General features: G+C 39.5%; 1 protein-coding gene across 1 annotated transcript in view; it reads right to left on the bottom strand.

The window, feature by feature from the left end:
- POLQ (DNA polymerase theta) overlaps positions 1 to 19,199 on the bottom strand; it is a 52,202-nt gene that overhangs the window by 30,917 nt on the left and 2,086 nt on the right. The window contains 9 exon segments of the mRNA XM_058045564.1: positions 613 to 755; positions 4,476 to 4,688; positions 6,460 to 6,606; positions 6,708 to 6,852; positions 8,652 to 8,871; positions 11,524 to 11,632; positions 15,537 to 15,693; positions 17,088 to 17,218; positions 17,949 to 18,131. Coding sequence (XP_057901547.1) covers positions 613 to 755; positions 4,476 to 4,688; positions 6,460 to 6,606; positions 6,708 to 6,852; positions 8,652 to 8,871; positions 11,524 to 11,632; positions 15,537 to 15,693; positions 17,088 to 17,218; positions 17,949 to 18,131 — 1,448 coding nt within the window.

Raw genomic sequence — 19,199 nt, 5'->3', positions numbered from 1 at the left:
TTTAAAGAATCTTGTATCTAATCCAAGTTCAAACCCAAAAGCAGCTTTGGAAAAGGACATAAGCTCACCTACGTGAAATGAAACCCTTTTAGTCCTTTTTACTCCTATAGGAACCCTACAGAGGAGGGAGCAAATTGGGTACCATCCATGTTTGCTCACCCAAAATGTATTCCCAAAATTTCAATCATTCCTGTGCAGAAGAGGTAGGTAAATTGAGGGGGAAAATAAGACACCCTATAAGGTTCCACAAATGTCATTATGGCCCAATTCAGTCTACAAAGCCTCTAGGATCAGTAATTTACAAACATCCTCCAGTTAACAGTGTCAGGTCGCACCTAAAGTTTAAGAATCACACTTAGTTCTGCCTGCCCAAGTACATCTAGACACAACAGCAAAGCTTCTTTGAGTGTCCCAATCTGCAGCAAGCAGAGAAACACCCTAGACAAAATGCTGAATACTGAAGCAAGCTGGCTTCAGTAGAGCCAAATAAATGACTGGCTTGACAAAGGAGGAAACACATGAAAAAGAAGTGCACAGAAAACATTTGGTGGTGTCACAGAAGAAGCCACCCTGCAAGGGTCCAAGCACAATTCTAATCCCTGTGTCCCATACCTCAAGTATTGCTCTTTTCATGCTGGAAGCAACACCTTCCCCTTCTCTTCTAAGCAAACAGCTGCAAACAGGCTTGAGAGATCCCTGAAGTAGAGCAGCACCTTTTGATCTCTCTGAGGGCTTGCAGACTAAAATGCTCTCACCTATTGGAGAAGAAAAACAAAACAAATACAAAACCAATTACTTTAGTACTGCATCTTAGCACTATAACAGCTGCACACAGCTCACCAAGGACATATTATTGGAATGGAAAACTGTAAGTATTTTCAAAAAAGTTGAGTAACAAAAGAAGAGAAAAAATGTGCACAGTGCATATGAATTGCTATGTAAGAACAGCTAGTACATCAGAACTAAGGCAGAGCCAGCTTCAAAGTTACATTAGGCTAGTTTAGGTCTTGCCAAGTTATCCACAGCCTCTCTGTGCATCTGCTTTGCTGTTGAATCACTCTTGCTTCTTGTTCTGGAGTTGACTGGAACTATAATATAAAGTGGCATTAATTTGACTTTTACATTACATTAATAAACTGAAAAAAATTTCAAAAGTAATAAGAAAACATAAAAGCTGTACAGTATTTTGACAGTTTGTATTAAGTCAACCAGCTTTCATTCCAGAAATAACTAATTCAGAAATCCAAAATTACCAATCTAAGTAACTATGCATCCTCTAAACTTTCATATATGCTTTTATATACACATACACATAAGTATCCTGCATGGTTTGCACTGAAAGTACATCTCAATATATCCTACCTTAAAATTCTCTGTCAGACATTGTTCAGTTAATCTCCAACTACTGAAACTCTGTGGGAGACAAAAACCATCCCAGAGCCACAAAAGAAAGATGAAAATAATGGGTAAATTCCTTTAATGAGATCATAATAATGAGGCAAGGGGGTTAGAAACTAAAAGGTGATTGATTAAGGACAGCTGTTTAATCATGTGTATTGTTTAACATTTGCTGTGCTTGCAAAGACAAAATGAGAAAATGCAAGGATATTTTGATAAGGAACTGCTTCCCAAAGCAGGAGGGAAAGAGTACCAGACTTGCAAGGCTGTTGAGGTAAGCAAGGCTCCTCGGACCCCCAGAAAAGCCTAGACCAGCCTTGTGGTTTGAACTGCCACCAAGAGAGCGGGGAGCACGCACAAAGAGACAAGGTGGAAAGCTTGTTTGCTTCCTCCCATGCAACCACCAGATGACCACCAGAGCACTGCACTTATTATTAATCATAATGCCAAGCAGGGCTGGGCAGGGCTAGGAAATGAATATGCATGGTGAACTGCAAAACCTGATGCACGTGGAACCTCTCAGGGAATAAAGAGAGGGTGAAGTTCTTCAGAAAGCACGCACATCTTTGGAGGAGTTATCCCTGCTGAATAAATACACACCTACTTCACAACTTTTACAGGTTGTGGAGTTTTTCCATGTATCAGTACAGCTTAACCACGGAAAACACAGTGGTCACATAAAGGATATTTTTTCCACAAAGCTATTAGGGAGAAACTGGATCACTGAAGACCTTAGGTAGTCGCAAGCTTTGTCAACTGGTACAGGATAAATGAATTATGGGTCGGGCACATTTGCCTTTGACTAAGAGAAGAACATTAGTTTTGGATTAGCTGTACATTAAATATCATGGCAGATTTATGATAACTTGTTAAGATTTAAAGGCATGTAGTCTGGACACAAGGTAATTTTGGTAGTGAGTATCTGAGTATGACCCTAGGAATGTTAACTTAAGATAAAACTGTAGCTGTGGAAATGCTACAGTAATTAGCAAATCCAGAGGTAATGAAAACACAGCTGCACTTAAATTTAATGAACAGAATAAATAAATGCAGTGTAGGCAAGTAACGAAATACAGCTTAAACATAATTACATAAATTAACTACAGAATGAAATGATGTTCAGAGGATGTGTCTTTGATTTTTTTAATCCTGCCAGGTGAAAATGTTGATATCAGTTGATCATGTACTTTTGACAGAACTGGAGAGTAGGTAAGATAAACTGCCTGTAAAGCATTGTTTGGTGAAAGAAAAGCTTATTTTTATTTTAGCAATAAAGAATATCTATTCATTTTGTATTTGGATTCTGATGTGACCTGAAAATTCCTCTGAAAACTTCCCTTTGACTCTTTCAGAGTGATGTACCTAAAAGAAAATCTAACAGAAGATGGGTATCCACTTAGCTCTACAGTATCTGACAGTTTTACAAGACTTGGGGGATATTCTTTCCCAAGATGCCACTGATAATTCAAAGCTACTAACTGCAATCTAGTAAACAATAAATTTTTAAAAAAGGAACTGAACTGTTCCAATATCCATTATTGAACATTTCAAGTACTAGGGGAAGTCCAGGTTAGCATCAGACTAGACAAACTGTGGATATCCAGGCATAAAACTCCATTAAAACCTACAAAGGCCTTACTAAATTCTAGATTTTGTTCAGCTTTACCTATTTCTCTTGGTAAAACCATAGTTTTGATGAATACTAAAAGAAACACATTTCACTCTCCAAAATTATATTTTTAAGTTTCTATCAAATCAAGAAAAATAAATTTAAAAACCAAAATGTAAGACAATCCAAAACTATAATGTTGGGAGAGGAGGAGGAATTCAACCCAACAACATTTATCTTTTGTCTGTCAGCTAAATTTCATATCCACATAAGGCACTTTTTCCAGCTGAAGTTGCTGTCTTCCAGTCTCCCTACTCCGTGACAGAGTAGCAGCTGGCAACATAGCTTTATGTTCTCATCCAAAAGACTCTGTGGAGTGGAAAAAAATGGTACATTCATGAAGCTCATCAGCATAAAATCAACTGCTTACACATCAGAACTGTCACATCAGAACTGTCAAAAAGGGTACTAATTATTGTAACTTGAAGGAGAAAAAGAAGAAACTTCAAGGAATAATGTAATTTTACACCTGCCTGCTGCAGTCAAATGAGAAAGTCCGGAAAATTTCAAAATCCAGCCTGCAGCTGCCCTTTCCTTGAACGCACAGGGAGAGCTCGCAGAGATATAGGTCGCAAAATGCTCTGTTGCTATGCTACTCAGGCAAAAATAGAAAGCTAAATGTAAGAACAGTCTGCTTACATAGGGCTCCAGCAAGCACCAATCAAACAATCAGGAGGGCGAATCCCACTTCCCGCATCTGTTGAACTTCTTCTTTTCTACTGTGTTTATACCTGCATAATGTGGCTTTTTGCAATCATCCACAAAGACAAATTTTCTTTGCAAATTAAAATAACAGGCAGGATTTTTTTCTTGAACATCAATCAGTGCCACTGTATGCAAGAAGGTGCCATATTACCTGTGAACTACTGATCATATTTCCTTGTCTGTCTCATTACTACTTTCAAAATCCATAAAATTGATGGTTAAGTTTACTAAATCTAAATCATAATTTCAGACAACAGAAGTTTGTCAAATTAGGGTTGTAGACTTGACTTTGTAGACATGCATTTCTTACATTTTAGGCCCATCCAATGAGAGCTTACTGCAAATTTTCTCACTAAAACTCTCAACACTTTAGTCAACTGACCATGGATCACAGAATTAAGGCAATTGAACAACATAGCCTTAGAAGCTAACAAGAATTCAAAGGCAAAAATAGCCTGCTCCTGAAGTAACTGACATATAAATACCAAAGTCAGTCTCAGGCAGTGAAAACAATCCCCTGGGAATTACAACTTTTACTCCATTAATACCAAACAAATTAATACCAAACAAACTCATCTTGATTAACCTATCATACAGCACACCGAAGGAATTCATCATGATTAGTCCCTAATTGCGTAGCACCGCCCTGGATTTAATCAGGTTAACACCGCTCTGACAGAATGCCAGTAAAGGCTCTGCTCACCCTCTGTGTCCACCCCTTTCCTGCCAGCCCTTCCAGCCATCTGCTTGTAGGTGAGGATGTCCAGCAGCCTGCCCCCGAAGGTGGGCGTGCGGATGATGACGCGGCGCGCGGGCAGGTTCACTCCCGACGACAGCGTGGAGGTGGCGGCCAGCACCCGGACCAGGCCCTGCCGGAACGCTCCCTCAATGATGTCCCGCTCGTCAAAAGTCAGCCCTGGGGAGACAGGGCTTTTAGTGACCCTTGTGGTGGTGAGGCTGGATGGAAGAGCTGAAAATATTGCTGTCCAGCAAGGGAAGAGCAGACTTAATGAACGTTCACCAGGCAGCGTTAGGAACCAGACTTGCAGCACTACTTCAGTCAACTTCTGACCAGTAAGTGAAGCGAAATTTCACCATTACGTTTTTATTATTCAATAATAAAAACAGTGATGGTGAAACTGACAGTGATATACTAGCTTTTCTAAGGTGGCAAGATAAACTACTTACTCCTTAGTAGTACTTACTTACTACTTACTATATTTACAAGCATTGCAAGTAAATATATAAAGAAATAAAATTAAAAAATGAGAAAACAGTAGGGAAATTGGATTTACTCATCTGCCATCCTGACCCTGGATTCAGTCTTCATTATTTCCATTACACGTCTAGTATGTATCTTTCTACATTGCCTTCAGGGCTTCAGGTCAATTTTATAAGAAATACAGATTCTACAAGCATTTGGAATTATTCCTCCTACATAATGCCATAGCTACTGTTTTCTCTCTTTTCTCTCAGTGAATCAACAGGTGACATGCTCTATTACCTACCTAAGTAAGAACTAAAAAATTCAAGCAAAAGTGTTCACAACACATGCTCCTTTCATTTTTATTTTTATTGTTATACTGCCTCTATTCACTCATATATTTCAATATTAAGCTGAGGAAAATTGCTCTGAAATACTCTGGCAGCTTTAGGAAAAACCTGAAAATCCTGGAGCTGCAAATCAGTCAAGTTTTCAGCCATTTCACAAAGAAAGGACCAGGCAAGTTGTACTCCAGAAGTTGCTGTTATCCAACTGTCCTGGTTTATGGCAAATTTGGGAGAAAACCTCCAAAAGGCAGCCCCTCCAGAAAGCAAACCCACACGGCCCCTCCCCCCAACTGGTTTGGGAAGGACTCCTCAGAGAAAAGTGGAAAGAACCTGTTTGTTTAACAGGCACAGCACCCCCCAGCACACAAAATGAACAATACCAGATGATGAAACTCTTTCACCGCTTTGAAAAAGATGACAAATTCAGAAAGTCTCTCCTGTTATCAGCCCTCCGGCACTGGGAATGGCTGCTGCAGGCCACAAAGTGAAAATTCTCAATGTTTCCCAGGTCCCAGTCCGGAGAAGGCTCGACTAGTTCCAAGAAAAGGGAAAGAAAGACAGTCCAGGGAAAAATTCGGACTGCCTAGCTAAACTAACTAACAAGCAAAAGCAAAAGCAAGAGCAAAAGCAAAAGCAAAGCAGAAGCAAGAGCAAAAGTGAAAGCAAGAGCAAAAAGTGAAAGCAAGAGCAAAAAGCCAAAGCAAAAGCAAAAAGTGAAAGCAAGAGCAAAAAGTGAAAGCTGCACTATGGACTTCCCTGTCTGCATCCTGTCAACTGTGGGGGAGTGAGCAGGCTGAAAACAAAACAAAACTTTGCTTTTCAGAGCCAGTCTTGAAGGCACAGAATATAACATCCAGCATAAATAGAACAGAGGACTGGGGATACAAGCATCATAACATCATCCTAAGACACCAACACAACACAGAGAAGATGCAGCAAAACAATTTGTGAATTAAAGTCTTCAGCCACAAAAAACGAATTTCAAATTTGCCTGTAACTGTGGGATTCTTAAAGCTTATTTAATCATAATCTACAAAATGCTTTAAAAAGCAACTGGTAAATTGCTGATACCTGCAAGAAAAAGAACCCATATGACTTAGCCATTACTAATTCAAGACCAAGATATTCAGGAATACCTGCATGATGAAATGCCACTCCCCATGGCAAAGTACGCTGGAGCACAGAGTCCAGGCCTGAAATCGAACGCTTTAATTGATCCAGGACCTCATCAATCCCTTCCCTGTTCACAACAACTGGGGCAAGGGCTGAGTTTTTTGCAGAACCTTGAGAAAGAAAGTATTTTTATAGTTCCTACTAAAATTAATTTTCATTAAAGGCACTGTGCACACATACTGTAGTCTTCTATTAAGTACTTTTCTCTTACTCTCAGTTTGTTGCAAACTGTAGAACTCCTTGGCAATGATGTCTGCCAGCTTCTCACACCAGTTCTTGGATGGACAGAAGAGCAGGACTGAATGGCCACCACAAACAGTCTCATAACACAGGCTCACAATATGATCTTCATCTCCCTGAATTGAGATAAAATATTTTCAGTGCACTCTCAGATTGAATGAGTTCTGTAAATGCTGTCCTTCTGTATCCCAGCAGGAATTTTCTACTTCCAGGCAGAAAGAGAAGTAATCAGAACATGGAGGACTGTTATCTCAGTTTCTGCCTTGCTTTATGAAGTCCAAGCACTAGTATGATCACGTTGTTGAGGGCAGTTCTAGACCTACCCATGAATACATGTAAAGCTTTACATCTTGCTTTCAGAAATCATTTTCTGAATGAAGGCCACACAGTGCACAAATAAATCACTGCAACCTCCACATCATGGCTAACAGCAGTGGGGAAGAGCCCCAAAGGAAAACCCCTCTACTTAAACTAGGGAACATTTGTTAACTTGGATGTCTGAACTAAAAGCCTGGCATGCAGCAGTCTAAGCATCCCCGGTAAGAGGCACTCAGCAAGCCCTGCTGACCAAAGACTGCAGGTGTTCAGAGCACACTGGAAGCCTTTTAGGGATACTTCTATAGATGTTCATGCAAAAAAATGCTGTTTACAGCTTGCTTCTTTGGTTTTAAGATCTTAAGAGAGTCCCTGCAATTGATCTGGTTTCCTTGGCTCTGCCAGATTCTCTTGTAGCAAGCAGGCCAAAGGAGGAAGAGAAAAATGTAGGCGTACAGCAAGAAATAAAAAGCACTAATATGCAGATGAAAACAGGGGAGCAAGTGAAGTTATCAAGTTCCCTTTTATTGGTTCAGTTTGAGGCACAGAAGTCGGAAGGTCCAGTGATAGATTTCAAGCCCAAGATCCCCCAGTCTTATAAAATAAGCCAACTCCTTTAAACCATTGAGTCATAAGTCTAGTTTAGTTCTTTCTCTTGCTTAATTTAGTAACTATCCAAAGCAACTGCCTCAAAAATATCCAAATACAACATCACCTTCTCAATATGACCGCATAAAAACTAACTTCCAAATGCTCTAGTGAAAAACATTTCCTTTTGTTTCCAGGATAATTTTTCTTTGCTGTACCACCATGCTACTGACAAGAGAATGTCTGTGCAAGAATGGAGTGCAAAACTTTCCAAAATATTGCTGCCATTCAGCCCGTACTGCCCAACTACTACACTAGTATTATACAGAGCAGTTAAACCAACTGGAGAGAAAATTTACCCTTCAAAGACTCCACAGGAAAGGACCTACAAGTGAAGAGCTCAAATTTCCCACTTGTATCCATCTGGTTCTTTGAAATCATCATAGTAGGTTACCCCTAACTTTCCATATCCTTTTCAAGTGTGCAAAAGGACTGACTACTGAAAACAAATTCAGAAGAATTGGAATGGACATCTGCCTTCTAATCAGTGTCAAAATTAGATCCTTTAGCAGTTTAACACAAGCAGGTTCAATACCAGATTTTACTACAAATATTTTCTCCCAATTATGAGTGCAAATTCCTTGGCCTAAGCAAGAAATATTTACCTGCATTTATGAAATGGAAGTAGATTTCCAGACACAAGATACAGTGGTGGGTAAAGGGAGACTCAAACTCTTTATATCTGTTATGTACTCAGAAACAACATAACAAGACAAACTGCATTTGTCTTCACATCAGATTCAAAAATCTTCAATACTTTCATGAGTCTGTATTTTGGGGTTTTTTTGTTTAAGGCAGGAGAAGACAAAAATACCAATTTTATTCTCAGTTTGAGCATGAAGTAAACAACAAAGTTGTGAATGTCATCTATTTAAAAATAAATAAAAAACATACCAGGAGCTGTCTCTTTAACTTTAGCACCACCAAAGGCACTTTCCCAAGGTTTTGTTACCTTCAGTTGCAGCTTGGGCTGGAATTCTCGCACTAAATTCATGGAGGAGTCATATATGTTGCTGCCAATTTTCACCCACTCCTTGAGGGGCACAGGGCGGAAATCTGTACAGTAGAGCTCTGCATCTAACCACGAGGCCAGGAGCCCCAGGTTAGGGAGGGTAGCACTCATGCCTACTATCTGTATCCCACCAAAACCAGGACTGGTGCTCTTTGTGTGTCTGGAAGTGGTTAAAAGAAAATAGAAGATAGTGACAACACAGGTTACTGTTCTGGAAAATGGAATTCAGAAAAAACAGTTCAATCTAATTCCTTCCAGCCTCTCAAGTGCAAAGCTAATTTTTCAACTTCTTGACAAAGAAAGAAGCCATACACTACTCTTAGAAAACAGGTCAGGTTATGCACTGATTACAAGATAATTCAGCTTTTAATCAATTTGAACCTAAACCTTTACCTTCTTTAGGTAGCCAACAGCTATGAATTGACTGCATATTTGGAGAGACTGAAAACAAATACAAAGATCAACTAGTTCCTTGCCACTAACAAAAACATGGAAATAAACATGGAAAACATGGCAATAAAGGCTCAATCTCCACCGCAATCTTTCTAAGCTTAAATACCTTAATTAAAACACTTCTTTTTGCTTCCATTTCAGGACAAATAATATTAGACTAATGTCTTCCTAGATATGGGAACCAAAGCTCTAAGAACAGCAAAGAAGCAAGTAGCTTCTGTTCCTAAAATGCTGAACAGCAGCTTTCACTAAAGACAGTGAGAAGTAATGGACTCCTAACAAACCTGACAACACAAACTGTTAATTTAGATAGCCAAATTTAGATTCTAATTCAGGCTTTTACATCTACACAATAGGGTTTTTTATGCTTCTAAGCTTGTGTTTTAAAAGTACTCATTTGCATTGCACCGAGCCACAAATCGAGACTCTAAAAAATAAAAAAGATCTGACAAATCACTGTGAGCTCAGAAATAACCTGAATCTTCTTAGAAGACCCTGGTAATCCTGGCAAAGACAAGACAGAGAAAACAAGATTATCCAGAAGCTGAGTATAAAAGGCCAGTCACTGATGAGACAGAAATAAGGAATTTGAAGAGAGGCAGACTCTCTGTTATCCAAGATCTTTAAGCATTTGCTGGTACAGCTTCATCATCAAGGTTACAGACTTTTGTCCCTACAGGAACTCTGGACCTTTTCCTCCCTAAGGCAACTATTGACCTCCAAGGATTAAAAAAGTTCTAGCTCTACAGCATATTATGTGACTAAGGGGGAGAAAAATCTGCAGCAGAACTTTGGCTGAGTCTGGAAAAGCCTTGTGGAGAAGCATGGACACCCACACAGGCAGTGGCCATCTGAGAACATTTTCTTGCTGTGAAGACACAACTTGTACTTCAATGGGATAGGCACTGATCATTCTGATAACTGACCAGACTGGACAGTGTTTAAAGACTTTATATAAGCTCATTAAATAACAGAGAAAAAAAAAACCAAAACACAGACTTAGAAGGACTTTTGAGAGAAAATGTGGTCTTCAGCTGCAGGAATCCAGTGGATTCCAAAATAAAATTAGCTGCCACTTCCTTCATGTCAGGAAGTGGTACAGGGTACCACTGTCACCTTGATCCTGACAGAGAGACAGAGAACCTGGGTCCCAACATGCCTGCATGGTGAAGGATGAAAAAGTGTCTTCCCAGGAATACTCCTTGATGCACCTGTACTTTGTTCCTCCTGACAAGTGTTTTCTCCTTTCTCCTTCCTGCTTCCTCAATGCAAGGGAGTAAAGCAGAGGGTGAGCCTGCACCTGTGCTGCAGCTACTTGATAAACCAAGAAAAAAAGAGTGGCAAAGTCACTAATACTGCTCCAAAGTCTAATAACTTCCAGGACTTACGGGAAGAATGTGAGAAGTCAGGTGTGATTAGACCAAGAACACTGCTGGCTCCTGGAAATCATGATGGGCAATACTGGGTGCAATGTCCAGTGGAGAGACAGTGTAGAAATGGCAGCTCCCCAGCACTAAACAGATGGTCTCTGCTTAGCCAGCACTGGTACAACACACAAAACAAGAAGCAGCAGAGAAAACTGACAAAATTTGACTTTTTGTGCTAAAGAAACAGTTGATTTTGACTCTTCTCTCAGCACCACCAATAAAGATTAAGAAGGTTACACTACCTCTTCCATTTCCTTTTTTCTGTGTTTGGGCAATACGGAGCAGCTGGACAGCTTGGTGCTGAGGATCTAGATACTGAATTCTTAAAAGTTTCTAGAGGTCTTCTCAAACATCTTATCTATTCCCCTAAAGAGTGAAATCAATTCTGCTAAAGGCAAGAAAACATGCAACCACTAGGCTATCACATGTTATAAGCAAAAGCAGAGCTCACCCTGAGCAGTGCTAACCAAGCAGACTCCTGACATTTCCTCTAAGCCTTCTGATCAATTCACCATGCACAAGTTAACAGCCTGCCCACTCTTCCATCACACCAGAGCATTCCAGTAGGATAATTACACCACTCCATGAAGCACTGAAAAATTAGGCAGGGCAAATCTGCTAGCAAAACTGTTTTTAAAACATCCAAAGTTAAAAAAAAAAAGGCTAAAGAAGTAAATGAAAGCTTCAGCCTTACTTCTTTTCCTGAGAGGATAGCACACAATGGTAGCACACAAATTGAAAACCATGTGGAAAAGAGGGTTTAACTACAATGGCAGGTTCCTGAAAAGTGCTGTGATGAGATCTTAATAAACAAAATAGTCTAGGTCATTGCTCTTATAAAAACGTTGGAGCTAACCCAAGTTTCCATTCACACAGAGAATAAGAGTCATCAATTATTTAGCAATAAAAGACAAATATCTCAGTCTACTCACCTTTTTGCTACCCTCTCTGTAACATATCTCACTTTGGTCAGGAGGAGTTCCAGCAGATATCCTCGATGAGGGTCTCCCAGCATGTGCAACTCGTCCACAACAACCACTCCTGATAAAGAGGAGCACTCAGGTCATATCTGAAAAACCTCCAAACTAAGAGCAAATAGCCTCAATCCTTTCCCATTCCACATGATGAACAGAAATTTAAATTCACAAATCCATCTATGCTTACCAACACCACGATGGCTTCCTTCTGCCACTGAGAGAGACAAATCATGACTGATGTCATGAGGTTTAATACCCACCACAACCACACATAGACACAATCAGCTTTTAAAAAATAAAAATGAATTGGTTGAGTTGTTAGTCTAGACACCACACAAAACAGTATTGCAGCATCTATACTGTACCTTCCTTGCAAGCAAAAACCCTCAGGCTTCAGAGTATCTGGAAAGGAAAATTCCAGCACTCAAATGAGTTAGCAAAAAATTTTGTTGACATCACTGTCTTAGTTAAAAACATCATTTTTTACTAATGCAGTTGTGTCAGAAAAAAAAACAAGAGCAGATGTAGTTACACTGGCAGAGTTTGCTTCCTATTAAATTGCTCTTCATTAACCAAACCTGAACGAGCTCTACTACTTAGCTTTGGCTTTCTAATGAAAAAAAATCCTATGTGACAGCTTTGTTGCCCTCCTACCTCCTTCAAATGACATTTTAATCTATTAACCACCTCCATCGAATTTTTAAGGTGTGTAGAAATATCTAAAAGACTAATGTCTAAAAAGGCTTCTGAATGTCAGCAGCTGGAGACAACAGACCAGACTAGAGTGTTCCCTGAGGAGAAAACACAGAGCCACAACCACTCAGGCACCCAGAGCACCTCCTGCACACATCCCAGCAGCAGCATGTACCTTTTCTGGCCAGCTGACAGGGTCCCAGGGAGATGGAATAGGATAAAGGAAGGTTAAAGCAAAAAAAGAGCAGGGCACAGAGGACAGCACACTTCATTAGCTCTGCTGCTGTGGAATTTTTTTCCTCCCTGGTGCAGCTATGTAATATCTTTCTGGTACGGCTAAAATAGCAGGAGCTTAAGGGCAAATGTGACCTTACATTATCTGTCTCAATGCTATTTTTCCTTCTCTTTTTTTTCTCTCCTTCCTACATATGTTCCTTCTCTCTCCGTCTGTTTTCTCCCTCCTTCTCTTTCAAGCCACTTAAGTTAGAAAAGAGTGCTGCACTGCTTCATCAGCCTCTTTTACAAACTCCCACCCATCCAGCTCCTCTGTCTTCCTCTACTTCCTTTATTCTGTGCTTGCTTGTAAATAATTCATTGGCAATTCATTGGCCACCAAATTCATGTTTGTTCAGCTACCAGAAAAGGCTTCTTCCTGTTTCCCCATACAACAATCTACCTGAACTCTCCCAGAGCTGAGACAGGACAGTTTAATCAGATACCTACCAAAGTAAAATCCATGCAAGTCACTTCAAACCGTCATCATACCACAGAGGTACTGAAATGAGGCTACACTCAGTCTGCTATTTCTGTCTGCAAATTAGATGTATCCCTGGAAGACAGCTGAAAAAAACCTACTAAAAAGTACCTGAGAGCTACCAGACATGTTTACTGTAGAATAACTAGGTTGTTTTAATTCCCCATCCTGTATAAAACTAAAAATTTTTGAATGAAAAGTAGGAAGGACTTGATTTTTTTTAAATGTAATTCAACTAGTAACATTTTAATTTCAAGTTTAAATTAAGAAACAAATATCATAACAGCACATTACAAATCCATTCCCAGATTACACACTGAGAAAGCAGCAGAAATATCCTAAAAATTTCTTTAGCATCAGTGTCAAGAGGCTGAACAAGAGGAATATCATCTCCCATGTACCGGGATGTTCTAAAGTGACACCTTATATAATAATTAGCAACACAACATTGCTTTTAACTGCTTCATACAGCAAAGAGAGCTCTGGCAGGCAGAGGATTTGAGTTTCTCTCAACAATTTCCAAAGGCAACGTGAGCTATCAGCATGGGGTTGACATCAGTAAAAGGAACAGCTCGAGCTTGAGATGGAATCCAGCCAGGATTGCAGTCATCTCCCAATAACTCATCTCAAAAGATAAAACACCCTTGTTACAAACTGGTCTAAATTTAGAATTAATTAGAAGACAAGGTACAATCTTGCAGTTTCAGACAAGCTTCCTTTGGGTGCCAGCTAAACTGGCATTTTCAGTTCATACCCATATTTTACAGCTTCTATGAAAATTTGCCTCCAAACAGAAAACTTGTCCATTTCCTACATAATGATAACTTTTAAAAATCAAATTTAATTTTTAAATTAATGTCAGAGAAGTATATAAAGAAAAAATAAGTGTTTTACCTTTACTTCTATTACATGGCCATAATGGGGCATAAGGGAAATGGAGGTTTGCAGCAGAGATATTTTCAAATGGTGAAAGAAAAACATGGTGCTTTAAGGAGGAATTGGTATTGAGAACACATCCTCAAACTCAAATCTTGTAGTCACTTGGCTGCTTACATTTAAATTACTCTTTTCAAGCACATTAATCTTTTAAAGTGCAACAACATGTAGGGATGAAATGGAGGTTCCAACCTGAGGGATTTGGTGTATTTTTAGCTTCTGAAAGATGATATCATTAAACAATATATTTTAATATTCTGAGTATGCTTCCAAGGCACACAAGTCAACAGAAAGCTGCTTATCCTGACCCCACTGTCTGCCTTGTGGTGGCAGTACAGCTTGCACAGTGTGGTGACATAGGATCACACTAACCCTAGCTTAAACAAGCAAAAACCTTAAACCAAGTAGCCATATATTAAAATAAATAACAGGTTTTCTTCCAAGTGAAGAGATAAAGATATACATTCAAGAATTGAGCTGGACTGCAGGAGCCTTCATTTGAATGAGTTTAAAATGCTGCATAACAGTCACGCACTCATCTTCCAGCCCACTGGCAGTCTCTAAAGCATTCATGGTGATTCAGCCCCTATAGATCCAGGTGTGAATGTGTTATCCCATGATCTCACACTCTGAAAAAACCTACAAGGTTTTATTTCCCATTTTCTCTCTAAAAAGCTCTTCTGGTACACAATGCAGCAGAATATGATGATACCAGATGCACACAGAACAGCAGTTTCAAAGGTGGAGGTCTCAGAGCAGTTCGATCCTCATCTATTTTTATATTCTTAAAATATCACCCAGCTATGTTACAGGACTGAGTGAAGGAAGGATTACTGTGTAAAACATAACTGGGTACAGCTTTCTGGAGCAGAGAAAAAAATGAGAATAACAAACTTCTGATTAGAACAGGAAAGTACATCTCTCTTGAGTGTACATGGAAACACTGGGCTTCTTCAGCTTTTGTCTTATCCCCAATACTTAATGAATACTTTCATTATCTAGTGGCCATCAGGGCCACAGTGACCCAGGAGCCAATGTTACAAAGACAGAGGGGTTTGGAGCAAACAAGACAGAAATGAATGGCACAGCCTTCCCAGTCAAAATGCCTACCCAGAGGAGCACTGTGTATTCATTCTGCTTATCTGGATCCAGATGAGCACAGAATGTAATTCCTTCTCTTCCTCAAGCTAAATGAAGACAGATCTTAGATTCCACAATCTCTGTCTAAAACAAACGAACATAACATATTCCTGAACTCAAACATATCTCAGAACTTTGATTCAGTTTTATTAATTAGAGAACAGTTCCCAGCAATGGGAATCATTGTTAAATGCAGCTTGCCATCCATTTGAGACAAGCTAAAGCCTGCAGCTTCTACCTACTCATCCCAGCTGCTGAGCTACATGGGACAGTGCTGCCTGTCCTCCTAAATCCAAATAAAAGGTTCTCTGGAAGAAGAAAATCACTGCATATTCCTGTATGGTATGTCTGTCACCTACAGAACTCAGAAAATTTGAAGCATCCCATGATTTCACATGCACTCAGAATATGTAAACCCCACAATGGCCAAGCTGTAGTATTTTACCCAGTGAGTCCATTTTGTTTTCTTCTATGAGCCTATTGATTAGTCCATTGGCTTTCTCAATGGTGCAGACAGCAACATCCAGAGCAGAGAAACATCCAGCAGGAGCCATGCTTCCCATGTAGCCTTCAACTCTCACATCCACCTCCTGAAACAGGGCCTGTTTTCCAAGGAAAGAACATCATGCCAAGGTTACAACTCTGAACTTCTGACCATTACCTGCTGGAATCACATAAAAGCCTGCACTCTACAGCTACAATTTCTGGTACTTTTAATGCCAACTAATTGGATTAAAGCCATATCCCAGCCAGTTAGTGACACTTCTCCCCACTGTCATTTTTTATTTCCAAAGCAGAAGCCACAGAGCACACGTTGCAAGACAGTGTACATAACTGAGTAAAAGATGAGGACCCCTGCTATGTATAAGAAGATCTAATATCAAAAATGTTAGGGAATACACAGTGCAACAGTTTATGATATCAGTGGCTTATGTAAAAAGACACCTTCCTCTTGAGAAATCCTGGGCAAAAGCCAAAATGGAACTCCAAACACAGTGATGACACATCTCACACTGAAAGCCAAGAAACAGTAAATTCTGCTCTTCCAGGTGTCCTTACTGCAGTGCCAAAGCTTTGACATATCCCACATGGCATTAACAAAAGATAACAAATATTTGCACCTCACAAGTAGGTCACCCTTTGAGTTCAAGCATGTGCAGCTGTGGCCAAACCTCATGCCAGGAGTAGCAGAGCAGAGCACTGATAGTCCTCCAGTTTTACAAGATTAAAGCAAAAATGTGTCTCCATTATCAAGCACTTCAAAGTAGCTTTTGCACTTTGTTTGTAGGATCTCCTAGCAATTTGTAAAGTTAAGATAACAATCTCAGTTAATGAACAACCAAACTGTCATAACTGCTAGAAACTATAACAAAAATGCAAAAATGTCTGCTGGGTTTGGATTTGCTTTTAGCCATTGTCATTAGCTAATGACAACAATGTTTGATATGGAAATCTTTCAAGAAAAAATATTTATGTCTTGAAGAGTGTTCCCACTGTAATTTCATTTGTTAAATAGCTGGGATGAGGAAGCCAAGACATAACCATATTCTGGCAGAAAAAAAAAAAAAAAGCAAAGTCAAAGTGAAATCAAATGCACAAAATTATGGTGAAATATCCCAAGGAAAGCTAAAATATACTTTTATCCCTAAGATAGCATTTACACCTTCTCTTTGTACTTTTCCTAACATGATCTTTCATCAGAGACTTCATTTAAATTTTGTTTATTATCAAATTGGTGAATAAATGCAAGTAATGTTTTAAAAGTCAAAGCTGAAATAAAATGTTTGAATTGACCCCGTAAAATTTTTCTAAGTTTATCTTTTTGGCTAAAGATTTCATTTTTTTATCTCCAGTAAATTTTAAATTATCTACAACTTCTTTTTGAAAAAACTCAGCAATTTTTTCCCCCTCAAAATCCATGCTTTTGCATTTCTGTTTAAAAAACATGACCCAACAACTACTACCCATAAATTCACCCTCCTTGAATGCTTCTTACCTGCAGGTAACATTTCTTCTCCTTAGCCACAGAGACAAAGGGAAGGATGAGAAGAGCTTTCTTACGAGTCTCCAGGACTCGCTTCAAAATCAGCAATTCTGCGACCAGAGTCTTTCCAGCACTGGTAGGAGCTTGAAAAGAAAAGGGGTGGGGGGGGGATTAATTAATTTTTAAAGTTTAAAAAGTAAATCCAAAAGCATCACAAATCTAGCATAGAAAGCAGTTACTGGAGAACTTTGGGTGGGACTCTTCAGTTGATGTCTCTCACCCACAACCACATTTGCAGTCATCCCTATAAAGAGTCAGGAAGCCTAAAATCACCCACCTCTCCTCCAAGTTCTTCATCCTCTCAGTGCTGCTCTAGAACCTTTTTCCCATGAAGGGTGGACAACCAACTGCCATTTCCTACAGATTTCTAGTCCACCATTCCTCCTTCTCCTTTTGCATTACTTCCCCTCCTGCACACACACCCCACACACAATATGTGATGAAAAATGACAAATGGACTGAAAAAAAGCTAATAGCAAATAACATTCTCAGAAGTATGTATATCTTCAATTGTTGGTATCATTCAGTTCCTAGCTGACAGTCTGTAATAAAAGAGTCACCATTAGCTGACTCCTAATTATCAATTTCAAAAGGAACTTTAAGAGAAAATGAGGCAAAAAGTCTCTCTTCACATCTGGAAAGGAGATCATTAAGTCAAGTTTGAGGTACAGAAATGGGACAGATCTTAAGATGTCTCCAGAAGATAATCTTGACCTTTCTACCCGTCAGATCCAAATGTCCCAGCACCAGTAAGTCCTTGTAAATGGCAGTGGAAAAGTTAGGGGTCACTGGTTTTGTCAGGTGTTTGCATACCTGAGTAAACGAGGTTCTTTCCCTCCAGAACTTGTCCAAGCATCAGGCATTCTGCTTGCCACTCAAACATCTGCACTACTCCCAGGCTGTGGTATTTCTCCAGAACTGCTTTGGGAAGATCCCAGCTTGCAAGGAGCAGCTTGTCTGCTTGGTCTTCAGGAACATTTACCTGCTGATATTGCCCTTTGGAAGGAGAAAATAAAAATAAAATTTAAAAAGTCAAGTATCATCTTTGCATCTGAGGTCATTTAGGTTATACACCCAAATGTCAAACTTCTCTACAAACTCCTGTATTACAATAAAAGGCAATAAACTATCTGCCCTATACTTTACAATATTTTGTGTGGATGGTTCACCATTTTTCTTATCTTCTGACATCTTTTTTTCAATTTTTCCTCCTGTAAGATTTTCCACATTCAATTAATTTCTTCACCAAACTCTTGCCCTGGTATTTGCTTTTGAGACAGAGCAGCCATTATCAAATACATAGTCAGGGAGAGTTTCAGCACTGATTGATGTAATGGCACTGCAATGTATTTGCCATCTTGTCCTTACCCACACCATTCCCCTTTTAGGAAGTTACTGGTACTGAAATTTCATTAATTCTCACTGATTACAGAACTGCCCAGTGTTTTTTGTTTTACAGATGAATGAAAACCACAACCTAAAGCAAACAAGCAGCCCAAGATACTCTGTACAGTGTGTCATATTTCAGTTTATTAACACTGATAGCATCTTCACAATACTGCCAGTTCCTCTGGCTTAATTAAGTTCCTTGCTGATTATTTCTTGTCTTAGTAACCCTAAACAACTTTGTGCTGACTACAGACACTGCCTCCTCCCTCTCCTTCTCCTCTGTTTTTCCAAGCCATTAAGAAAACTCAAGCTTTTTGTCCCATCCAGGTTTCTGAGGCACAGGAATGCCTCCCCTATCACCCATAAATGTATATAGTTCCAGCAAAAGCATTTTGTGAAAGAAATTGAGATGAAAACCAAGTAATTGTGTGTACTGCCTCTACTGCACCCGTTCTTCTACTGGTACATTCAAAAAATTCTAAAAGAAACTTCCCACCATTGTTGACAGCATAAGGGCAGGCTAGATGAATAATACCAGTCTGCATAAGCAGCCAGCATTTCTTCTCCCATCACACTAAAAACTTCAACTGCTGCCTTGAGGTTAACCCCAATCTAGGCTGTCACTGCTGCATGATCAGTCTCCTCTACACAGCTTTGCTTCACTTTGTGTAATCA

The sequence above is a fragment of the Melospiza georgiana genome, chromosome 2 (assembly GCF_028018845.1).
Source record: "Melospiza georgiana isolate bMelGeo1 chromosome 2, bMelGeo1.pri, whole genome shotgun sequence".
NCBI classification, from domain to species: Eukaryota; Metazoa; Chordata; class Aves; order Passeriformes; family Passerellidae; genus Melospiza; species Melospiza georgiana.
The sequence above is the reverse complement of the archived record's forward strand: the minus strand, read 5'-3'. Positions and strand labels throughout refer to the sequence as shown.